General features: G+C 38.4%; 1 protein-coding gene across 4 annotated transcripts; it reads right to left on the bottom strand.

Annotated features, from left to right (window-relative positions):
• Nucleotides 1–3,676: 3,676 nt before the first annotated feature.
• Nucleotides 3,677–11,790, bottom strand: LOC134877477 (uncharacterized). Of its 4 annotated transcripts, XM_063902983.1 has the most exons (8): nt 11,475–11,790; nt 8,096–9,833; nt 7,607–7,843; nt 7,136–7,258; nt 6,875–6,968; nt 6,047–6,096; nt 5,382–5,445; nt 3,677–4,932 (listed from the first exon to the last, which is right to left on the bottom strand). In XM_063902983.1, exon 2 carries the CDS (start codon nt 9,829–9,831, stop codon nt 8,182–8,184), a length of 1,650 nt encoding a protein of 549 aa, XP_063759053.1. In that variant the 5' UTR covers nt 9,832–9,833; nt 11,475–11,790; the 3' UTR covers nt 3,677–4,932; nt 5,382–5,445; nt 6,047–6,096; nt 6,875–6,968; nt 7,136–7,258; nt 7,607–7,843; nt 8,096–8,181. The 4 variants fall into 4 exon arrangements, 3 of the variants coding, with proteins under 3 accessions (XP_063759053.1, XP_063759052.1, XP_063759054.1); XM_063902982.1 differs by lacking the exon at nt 7,607–7,843; XR_010167582.1 differs by lacking the exons at nt 8,096–9,833; nt 11,475–11,790 and having other exon boundaries at nt 7,607–8,076.
• Nucleotides 11,791–12,029: the final 239 nt, after the last annotated feature.

Below are 12,029 nucleotides of genomic sequence, written 5' to 3'. Positions count from 1 at the left end.
TGTACTGTATGTTCTGCTGTTGTTTGTCTATATTATGCATGAAACACACCTCAGAAAACTGCAAGTGATTTGCATGTTCTTTTCAGTTTCAGCAGTGTGAAAAAGTATCAGTGCTCAACTACAAGTACAATTCTTGCATTGATACCTTCAACAAATGCACCTAAAGCAGACATATTGATTTTGTCGTGAAATATTAAGCTTCTAAATACTGATAAGAGTCGATTTCATAGTTTAAATGTGCAGTTTGATCAAAAATAATGAAAAGTTTGCCTAGACAGGAGTGCAGAATAATGTCTCCTGTGACTGTTGTACTATGATGTATTTCTATATTATAACTTCTGTAGAATTAGAATTGTCAGTATTGTTATATTTTATTACATTTTACTGCACTCATTTTCCAACAAAACTATGTTTTGTGTAAATATTGTCTTTATTTTTCATTTGTTGCAAAAGTCTTAGTTGTACTATTTTCTTATTTTTGGTTACATCTTCTTCTTTCTGTGTCTTTGAATGCACCACTTATACTAAATTAAATTCATCGTATGTGTAAACCTACTTGGAGATAAACTGATTGGGATTCTGACTGAATTAAAGTAAAAGCAGCATTGTCTTTTCGTAAAAAAAAAAAGATGAATAAGATTGTGAGGAGTAAAAAATAAAAAAGAGAATTCTTCATTTGCAGCTGCATTTGTAAACTCAGTGTATACAAACATGATTTCATAAAATAAAATAAAACAAGACTACCATGGTTGTTCAAAATGAAACAATAAACAGGTATAATGTCTTAGCTTAGCCTGTTAGCATACTAGCAGTCTTACTGATATTCAGCTGTATTTGAAGATCTGTTGCCACACTGCAGTAAATGGAACAGATGCCATCTGTTCACACTGTCTCACGTGCGAGCAGCGAGTCTATTTTGAGCCCAAGGTGAGAAACACCTGCCCCACGCTGTGACGGGAAGAGCCGGGAAAAGTTTCCACAGATAGATTTTAACACTACGAGATACTTGCAGGAACACTTTCCACCCACCTGGCTCATAAAAGCAGAGCTCAGAATGAAAATACTCAAAGGTAAGTGTTCTGCGGCACAGCTGTAAACGAAATTAAATAAAAGAATTTAAATAAATGTCTGCTGTCCAATACATTATGATTAAGTAAAAGTATGTGAATCCAGGAAAATATATTTAAAGTATTAAAGGTAAAATGACCAAATGCAGAAGCTTTTCTATATTTCAATGTTACTGTTAGTCGCATAAATGGTAGAATAATGACCTTTTTTTTTACATATAATAACATCCTATAAACTGCTTGTATTTTGTGGGCATAAACCTTTAAAGTAACTAAAGCTGACAGGTAAATATATCGCAGTAAAAATTAAAGAAGTAGAAAGAGTCATGAAAAGAAAAGACAAGTATCTAAAATGACTACAGAAGAAAAGTATTTGAGCTGCAATCCACATGCAAGCCTAAATCAACTTGTTCAGGAAACGTGAAATATATAAAAGGAAAACAATTCAGATCTTTGGTGAACTGCCAAAACCCAGACCCACTTTAATCCCTGCAGCAGGGCCGTTCTGTCTCTGTGTAGGAGGAAGAATAATGATTGCAGTAATCAGTGTTTCATAATGAATGTGTCTATTTGGAAAGAGAGGAGAGACATGGGTTCAGTTTTATGGACTTTTATTAAATAACATTAATCATAGTGTTTATTCCTAAAATAAGAAAAACATTTGATCTTAACGCCCTAACTTAAACTGTCTTCTGTAATATCATGTGAACTGAGATACAAACGTTCTGACACAGATGGTTGAGTAAAGCTGTACTCTACATGGATACTGAAAAGTGTTAAAGGGTCAATTCAACCAAATCACAAACACATACAGTGGGGCAAAAAAGTATTTAGTCAGCCACCAATTGTGCAAGTTCTCCCATTTAAAAAGATGAGAGATGCCTGTAATTTTTATCATAGGTACACTTCAACTATGAGAGACAGAATGGGGGAAACAATCCAGGAAATCACATTGTAGGATTTTTAATGAATTAATTGGTAAATTCCTCTGTAAAATAAGTATTTGGTCACCTACAAACAAGCAAGATTTCTGGCTCTCAAAGACCTGTAACTTCTTCTTTAAGAGGCTCCTCTGTCCTCCACTCGTTACCTGTATTAATGGCACCTTTTTGAACTCGTTATCAGTATAAAAGACACCTGTCCACAACCTCAAACAGTCATACTCCAAACTCCACTATGGCCAAGACCAAAGAGCTGTCAAAGAAGACCAGAGACAAAATTGTAGACCTGCACCAGGCTGGGAAAACTGAATCTGCAATAGGTAAGCAGCTTGGTGTGAAGAAATCAACTGTGGGAGCAATTATTAGAAAATGGAAGACATACAAGACCACTGCTAATCTCCCTCGATCTGGGGCTCCACGCAAGATCTCACCCCGTGGGGTCAAAATGATCACAAGAACGGTGAGCAAAAATCCCAGAACCACAGACCTAGTGAATAACCTGCAGAGAGCTGGGACCAAAGTAACAGAGGCTACCATCAGTAACACACTACGCCGCCAGGGACTTAAATCCTGCAGTTCCAGACGTGTCCCCCTGCTTAAGCCAGTACATGTCCAGGCCCGTCTGAAGTTTGCTAGAGGGCATTTGGATGATCCAGAAGAGGATTGGGAGAATGTCATATGGTCAGATGAAACCAAAATAGAACTTTTTGGTAAAAACTCAACTCGTCGTGTTTGGAGGAGAAAGAATGCAGAGTTGCATCCAAAGAACACCAGAAGCATGGGGGTGGAAACATCATGCTTTGGGGCTGTTTCTCTGCAAAGGGACCAGGACGACTGATCCGTGTAAAGGAAAGAATGAATGGGGCCATGTATCGTGAGATTTTGAGTGAAAACCTCCTTCCATCAGCAAGGGCACTGAAGATGAAGCGTGGCTGGGTCTTTCAGCATGACAATGATCCCAAACACACCGCCAGGGCAACGAAGGAGTGGCTTCGTAAGAAGCATTTCAAGGTCCTGGAGTGGCCTAGCCAGTCTCCAGATCTCAACCCCATAGAAAATCTTTGGAGGGAGTTGAAAGTCCGTGTTGCCCAGCGACAGCCCCAAAACATCACTGCTTTAGAGGAGATCTGCATGGAGGAATGGGCCAAAATACCAGCAACAGTGTGGAAACCTTGTGAAGACTTACAGAAAACGTTTGACCTCTGTCATTGCCAACAAAGGGTATATAACAAAGTATTGAGATGAACTTTTGTTATTGACCAAATACTTATTTTCCACAATCATTTGAAAATAAATTCATTAAAAATCCTACCATGTGATTTCCTGGATTTTTTTTCTCATTCTGTCTCTCATAGTTGAGGTATACCTATGATAAAAATTACAGGCCTCTCTCATCTTTTTAAATGGGAGAACTTGCACAATTGTGGCTGACTAAATACTTTTTTGCCCCACTGTATTTCACCTCTTATTTCTGTGGTTCACTGGTATGAAACCATAGTTTGCTGATCCACACTCCTCCTCTTGGATTTTCTTTTTACAAAAATGGTGGAAGAGAAAACATACATCCACTTAGAAAATAAAGAGCAGAACTTGGTTTGAATTAACACATTCAAGATTTCTTCAGCGTTTGGTTTATAACATAAATAGGGTGACACTGCAAACAGGAAATACAAATGTTGCGTAGTTTTAATTTTCGCAAATATAGGCAAAAAAAAGACTCAAGTAAATCAATGTAGAACAAGATGCATTTGTCTTCACTATTAAATTCATCAGAAAAAGAAGTGTGTACATCCATGTATGCACTGAAACAGGAAATACTTTGAGCTATTCGTGCTTCAAAGGTCCCCAATTATGCAAAATGCCATTTTTAATGTCTTTTGTACATTAATGTGTCCCGGTGTATATATGTTTTATATGTAGTTTATTTCAATGCTGTACTGACATGTTTAGAAATGTAGGCAAACCAAATAGGGTTTCATTCAATTCTGGAAATACTGATAGCTCTCATATTGTTTATGAAGCAAATGTGTCAAAATGTTAACACATATGGGCCTACCATTTAAAACGGCCTTAAAGAAGTCCGCTAGAGTCTGTTGATATGCTCTCCAGATTAACAGCAGCATGAAAATAACCTGCCGACGCTCCATGGTGGAGGCTATGTAGAAATTGCCGGGACATGTGTTTTTGCCCGCTTAATGTCTGACCAACTGTTGAACAGCATTTCCGTGCACATCATTTTTGTTTCCAGTTTATAGTTTGTTTGAGTTTTGCCCAAACCTTCTGAAAAATGAAACAAACTTACTTCTGGTGCGCATCAGGTGTGAATGCGACCTTTATACCACTTTGGAGTAAGTCATTATGTGATTTCTTTGAACCGACCCTTTGACCTTTGATAACAAAAGAAGATTTCTACCATCCCAGCCACTGAACACACCCCAGAAATAAATACATTTAATTCAGAATAAAGTAGCTAAAAGGGAAAGGTCTACAAAGAGATTTAAATAAAAACAGATGAAATTAAACTTTGAAGTTCATAGTAGAAAACATCAAGTGTGCATGCAGCTTGATGAAAATAAATAAGAGTTTTGTTGCATGAGGCACAGACAGGAATTAGAAAGTAGTACAAAAACAGTAGAAACAAAAGGAGTGGCTTTATATAAAGATATCATGATCTATACAACAAATAAATAAAGCTCACTTAAACTCCAATACACATCATTGTTATGTTTTTGTGACGAGGAACAAATATCCATTCCCACACTCCACTTGTGTCCAGTTGGTGCAACAAATTAAAGAAACATCCCATAAAAAGAATTTCCGAAGATGGCCCCTGCTCTCACTCACTCACGTTAATTAATGTTATAAAACAGACGAGGTGAAGTCAAGCCGATCACGTCGCACCCTGAGGAGATCTGGGGATCACTCTGGGAAGAAAAATGAAAAGACATTCACGATGAAGAATCATATTTATGGACACAAGATGCATTTATTTATTATCTAATTCTAATAAAAAACAAATACAGATGCAAGCTGTTTTAATGAAAATCAATGTGGATGATATTTCCTTCAAATTGAAAAATGTGGTGCAAAAGTTAAAAAAAAAAGTGAAAGATTTTATATTATTTATTTGTTTGTGAGACCTCAGGCTCCCACCAACAATGCTCATTAAACATATATAAGAAATAAAATGAACAAAAGTAAACAATGAGAGACACGAAACAGTTCAAATATAAGGAATGAATAAATATAAAACACTATCAGAGCAAAACGTTCCCAAACAAGCCAAAATAGTATTTTATTTATTGTAACATCACATCCAGAAAAACATCCACATTTAAAAAGCTGTGTGTAATTGTTTTTAAATGTGACATACCTCCAGTGCCTGATGTGTCTTCACGTCATCTGTTGTGTTGTTTGTTTACACATGTGAACGGTTTCTTTTGGTGGACACAAACACACAAAAGAAACAGAAATAATGAAACTAATTGAAATACTTTCTAGAAGCACGACATGCTGTGATGATTATCATACCATTAAACAGTGGACATCTGCTAAGAGTCAAACTGAACATTTTGAATAAAAAAAAGAGAAATATTTGTAACATTTTCTTTTTTTAAATACATTTTAGTCTTACATTTTTTCGTCACTAACACAGCATGCTGATATCTTCAGTTAGTGACGTCTCATATTCATGGGGAGAAACGTCTTTGACTAAAAATGTAACACTGATGATCCATCCTCATGTCGATTCAGTGCACTTGATTCGACAATATAGCTCACATTTTATTTTCAAACAAACAATATTCATTAGTAGTAAATCTGCCTGTGTTTTCCATTTGTTTCTATATGTAGAAGGTCTGAATCTTTCACACATCTGCGTATAGAATCTAACTGACTATACGTCTCAAATAACTGGTACGCACAACAGGGTGAGGTATTTGGAAATAAAACACCAGTGACCCCTAGAGGCCATGCAGCGCCTCACACCTTGGACCAACAACAGGTTTAAAAGCTCTTGATAACAAGTCTGGAACTTACTTTGTGCTCTGGACATCTAATCGAGAAGTTATCCTCCTTTAAGACACACCCTGAAAATTAAAAAAAAGGCACAAACAGAGAAGCAGAAAATTAGATTTCATATCTTTAAAGATTGAGTGAGACTTTGTGAGAGTGACAATGAGAGCGGTAAGAAAAGCTTTCAACAGCAGAAGTTCAACAGCTAAACGAAAACATGAAAAAAGAGTTTACTTCTGAACATTCAACCTTTACCCTAAAGTTATAGGGCATTGAGAAACAAAATAAATATTTAAATCAAAAGTAAATTATAATTTGGAAACAACTGAAGAATAAATAATGAAATACACATTTTGAAAATAATAAAAACAACACTAATATATAAATAATATGTAAATAAGAAAATGAAAAACGTGGAGATATATAGACGAATAAAAAATATAATTATAAATATTTTGATTTTTTACATTTACTCCTTTATATATTCATTAAAAATATTTATATTAAATAAAATAATATATTTGATATATTTGATTCATAAATGTATTTATTTGCACATATTTTTCATATATTTTATTTATGTCATTTATTTGTTTCCTTTTATTTTTCCTTCATCGCCATTGCTTTTTAAGTATTCCTTAAGGGCCAAACTGCCTAGAAACCAGCTTTACTTATTTATTATTTTATTTATCACTCTTTACTTTGTCTTAGTTCATGTCTTACTGTTTTACAGATGTATTCTTCTCAAGAGGCATTAATGAAACCATCATTTTACAAAGTACACATATTGAGGGTTTTTAATCTGTCCCTTTAAAGCTGCCTTCTTCTTCTGACAGATATTTCATACAGTACCTGACTGATTGGCACACGAGTAGTGATAACTTCTATGACAGCCTTTCTGGAAACATCCCATTATTGCACCGGTCTGTTGGCACGCTGAACATTTCTGAAATTAAAAAGCACACAGTGAGACCCAGACATATTGATATTGAAAGCATGAAACAAATATTCAATTAATCAATTGTTGATCGCTAGGAAATAAATGATTCAACCTTTATTTAAACTAGTTAATTGTTTCGGTTATATTTTAAGACGTCATTGTGTTTCGCTCACCGTTTCCTGTGCGAGCTGGGCCGCCTCCTCCAAGCCGTACAGCTTCCCTCCGACCAGGAAGACGCCGGTGGACCAGATACCGCAGTCAGCGTGGATCCAGCCCTCGTCCACACAGAGAGGCACCTTCGGGAGGAGGTGCAACAATCAACAACTACACAACACAGCCTTAAATACAACTACAATCTAGCAAGTGTGAAATACAAATGGTGCAAAAAAATGGAACAAAAGTGAATTTATGACAGCTCGGGGTACAACGCCAATAAAGGGAACCAGCTGAAACGCATAGTTAGCTAGATTAAAATGACTCCACTTTTTTTGGGATAATGTTAGTGCACACCTCAAGAAGATATATAACAGAGGGCTAACTGCTTTAAAGGGACCCTATTATGCTTATTCTCAGGTTCATATCTTTAATGTTCAAAAAGCTCTTTATTTTTCTCATACTGTCTGTGCTGCAGCACTTCTTCTCACCTTCTGTCTGCAACCAGGGCCCAGTCTGCTCTGATTGGTTAGCTGGCCGGCTCTGTTGTGATTGGACAACCGTCTAGCGATGTCCCTACACTTAGCCCATCACATACAATGTGTTGGAGCGCTAGCCAATAGAAGCATGATGTCAATCAGTTACGGAAGTAAACCAAGGAGTCAGATGGAGGTGTTTCAGACAGGGGGGAAACTTCCTCTGGAGGGAACTTTGGCAGACCATACAACCTATTTAACACAGAAGGGAACACCCCAAAAAACATAATAGGGCCCCTTTAATAAAGACATGTTGTGTTCTAAATATTTTAACCAAATATCTCTGGGGTTTCGACCCATAAAACAACATAATCAAAGACATCTCTTTGGAATTTGAGAAACTAGGATGGATATTTGATACATATTTTATGACCACAATTTTTTTTTAAATCTATAAAGAATCAGCACATCAATAATGACCATAATCATTACTTGCAGCCCCACCTTTGGGAGAGAGTGGTTGTCACCCTCAAGCAAAATTTTTCCGCCATTGCAGTCATTGTCTGAGTTTACTGAGCCTCTGCTGGCGTTTAATTGTCCGTCCTCTTTCTGCTCAGTCTTGCACTGCAGAGACGGGCCGGTGGGGTAATACGGGCCGTGAAGGTCCCCCAGGCCGTGGCATTTGCCGTCTGACCGCACAGGCAGCACAGCAGCGTCGCCTCACACCCGCTCTCCGAGACAGAGCGGCCCAGCTGGAAACAGGAAGTGTGCGGAACAAACCCGGACAGAGAGGACGCTTTCTGCTGTTGTCCCCTCCTCATGGTCGCCTCCTCCTCTGGATAGTTGACAACAGTAAACGCCCTCTTTTGAACATGCACAAAAGGGAAAAAACTCCCCGATGTCTTTTTCGGTTTTCTCTCTTTTAAGTTTGCATATTTGAGCTTTATTTCCGGCTCTCTGGGAGAAAAGAGAGAACAAGGTCCAGTTGGCCGCGAGCGCACTTTTTTCTTCCGTCTTGTCACTGTTTTTTTGTTTTTCTTACTTTCATGCTGCTCTGTAGCAATTGTGCATTTTTGTGTCTGTTTAGTTCTTGTTGTTTTAGTTTTACAAAGGGCGGGTGGCTTCTTTTGTTTACAATTGATAGCTTTGCTGCGAGGCTGCTGCTCTCTCTGCGGTGACTTCCTGTCTGTCTGAGAGGCCGCGTCAGACTCCTCTGAGTTGCTGCTCACTCTTTGGGACACATTTGGTTGCGATGCCGACTCCTCTGTGTCCAAGCTGGACAACCTTGCCTCGTACCCCATCATGTCGTCAGAGTCACAGCTTTCGTTGTAAATACCCACCACGTCATTTTTAGCTTGCCTCCTCAAACTGTACCTGGTCACGCTGCGGGGCGACACGCTGCAGGTGTATTGTGGTATTTCAGACACATATTTCCTGATTCTAGGGCTGCGTCTGATTTTTCTTGGAGGAGCTTTTTCATCCTCGCTCTGAGGAGGAGTTTCTCTCGCTAGACTTTTCTTACAAGAAACAGTTTTCTTGTTTTTGCTAGTAACAGAAACTTCAATGACGTCACTGTCGTCGCTTGAAATATCCATCAGGGCTTCAGCAGGGTGTGCGTAAGCAGTGTTTAGGTCTGACAGGAGCACGACGGGCCTGGCGTGATGTATGGGGATGTCCATGGAGCTGTCTGAGGAGTCCTCTGAGTCTGAGCTGTCGGGACTGGGCGAGCTCAGGGGCTGAGGTAGGTGATAGCAGCCTTGCTCTTCTTCCAGCGAGGACACCGCCGGGGACAGAGGCTCCACGATGTGCCTCATGCTGTCCTGGAGGAAAGAGCTGCATAAGAGTGGCTCCTTAGCAGACGAAACAAGGAAAATAACATCAGAGCCGCTGTCGCTCTCCTCTCCGCCGCTGCTTTCAGGAACTGAAAAACCTGCATGCCACAGGTTGTTGTTAGGGTACATCCCAGGAGCTAGTGTTGAATTCATGTAGCTACTCAGCGACTCGGGACCCTGCTCCATGTCCCTGCAGTGGAGACCAGGATGAGAGTTGTAGGAGGACGAGGCTCGGGATCTGTACGGGGAGCTGATCTCAGTGTTGCAGCTCGGCAGCCGTCGGTGATACCACTCGGGCTTCTTGGCCAGGTCCATGGCTTCAGTGTGGCCGCGGCTCAGAGGGTTGACCGAGAAGCCCTTTGACAGGTCCATAGCCATGACAGATGGATCCTGAGGGGAAACCTCCATCACTGCAATACACAGAAATTTTAATAAGAGACATTATATTATTTTTATTTCTTTAACCAAAAAGGCTTCACTCTTCTGACAGGGAGTCCAGGTGTAGATGGGCTGCAAATAAAAAAGTTTCATGTAAAAAAGTACAAATTGGGAGCGGTCATCACATTTAAAGTATTTTTAAAGATTGTAACAGAGGGTAATAATTATGGATCACATGACATGGAAGCTACTGGAAATCAGGGCTATCACTTCGTGTATAACAAACAGGAGCATTCTCGAAAAACAATAAGCAGTATGGACTGCCATAACATCAATGACGAAAAACATTACTGCACGCTTCTGGCTGTTCACCATTATAAATATGAAACACATTTCGCATAGGCAGCCGATTGACACTATCTGTTTCCGGTGCGTACAGTTGGTGGGAATTTACTTTTTAGCCCTCGCAATGCCTACTGCACTTTCGGAATTATTTTCTTTTGTGCTTGTTTCTGAGTCATGTTAATAATAATCAGAATGAAATAAAATATGTTTTATTTGTTTAATTCGTTAAAAAATAAGTTATTTGGTAAAAATCCATTCCCTCTTTCGTTTTCGAAACGTGTGTTGGTCGGTCCAATCGATTGTACAATCGATTCTCGAACGTAAAGTGGCAGCCCTACTGGAAATATTTGATACTTTGTTAATAAAAAAAAGAGGTAACATTTTAAAATATTTCTATAAAATAAATCCAACAGAAAACAGTCTTTTTTGTCTACTGTTGTTATCATACAGTCGCAGGGAAAGTTTTTGAGTAAATGTGATGATACAGAAGCTACTGAAAAGAAATTACACTTTTTATCAACAAATTCTGAATTTGTATTACATTTTCATAGTTGCGATTGAGAAAGATTACTTTTCTTATTCAAATGTTTATACAAAATAGAAAAAGTATTAAATCCCATACAAGAAGTTGTGTCCTATTTTTCCAGTGAAGTAATACAATGATGCGTTGATTTGGAGTCATTGGGTTACACGACATAAAAGCTATTGAAAAAACTGCCATTAACTTCTATTAAAATCAAATCATGACACAATAGTAATGCCACATAAGAGATATTTATTGTATTTGTATTGTTTTGACAAATAACAGTAAGTTAGCACGGAGGTATTTTATTGATGGTCCCTAAACCCTGTGGTCTGTCGAATATCCAACCCCAAACTAACTTCACCGCAGTTGTGTTAAATAACACTGTGAGAAACAAACAACTGGTGAGTTGTTAGTCATCTATTTTTTTTATCTGTGGGTTTACATCGTCACTAAAGTGGAGAACAAAAGTGATAAGACATAGTTTCAATATTTGTGTTTACAAAAGGTGTGAGACAACTACAGCAAAACAGGATATAATTGATGTAACATTTTAAAAATTACTATTTCAACCTTGGTCTAAAAATAGCAATTATAAGGTTGTATCCCTTTACTATTGTTTTTATGTTTCCGTATATGTAATTAACTGAGCTCCATAACATGACATATTAACAGGTAGGCCGGCCCATGAGTAATGTGAAAGGTAACCTGTCTGTAAATAAGGACGTGATGAAATGTAGATGTAAGTCGCAATAAGTGTACAAAAAATAAATGTTTTTGAGAGTAAAACTGTTGTTGGTCTTACCCTCGAGGTGGCAGCAGTTTGACCCCCGTCCTGACACTGCGGGCTTTAGGAGGATAACTCCCCAGCAAACAGGTCGTGTATCTGGGCTTAGCTAACACACCTCTCCGGGCCCGTCATCATCAGGACTGGAAGTAAACAAAAAGCAGCGACTTCATGCTAGCTGCTCAGCTAACGTTAACACGCTAATCTCATTCAAAACGTAGGCAACACTCGACGCGATAAAAAGGAGATCACCATTTGAAAAAATAATAATCGCTATCAGGCAGTTGCAGCCCTCTTGGCTACTGTTGGTATTTTAAAGTTGTCATCATGGAGACCATCTTCCTTCAGAGTCAAGTCACCTGAAGGAACCAGGGTGGCACCGGAAAAGAAGCTTGACATTTCAAAGTTAAAGCTTCACGATACCTTAACATTAAGCATCCTTTTATCATTTCTTCAAAATAATATATATTAGCTTTGATACAGGGATATCGTTTAGAGAATTATTGAATTTGTAGGAACGATACGTACATGTTTTTGCTTTGAATATCTCAATGTACCACTCGTACAGTAAAT

Source organism: Eleginops maclovinus, chromosome 16 (assembly GCF_036324505.1).
Source record: "Eleginops maclovinus isolate JMC-PN-2008 ecotype Puerto Natales chromosome 16, JC_Emac_rtc_rv5, whole genome shotgun sequence".
NCBI classification, from domain to species: domain Eukaryota; kingdom Metazoa; phylum Chordata; class Actinopteri; order Perciformes; family Eleginopidae; genus Eleginops; species Eleginops maclovinus.
The sequence above is the reverse complement of the archived record's forward strand: the minus strand, read 5'-3'. Positions and strand labels throughout refer to the sequence as shown.

Coding starts and splice junctions, on each gene's coding strand:
- LOC134877477 (XM_063902983.1), bottom strand. CDS start 9,831: ATGGAGGTTTCCCCTCAGGATCCATCTGTCATGGCTATGGACCTGTCA.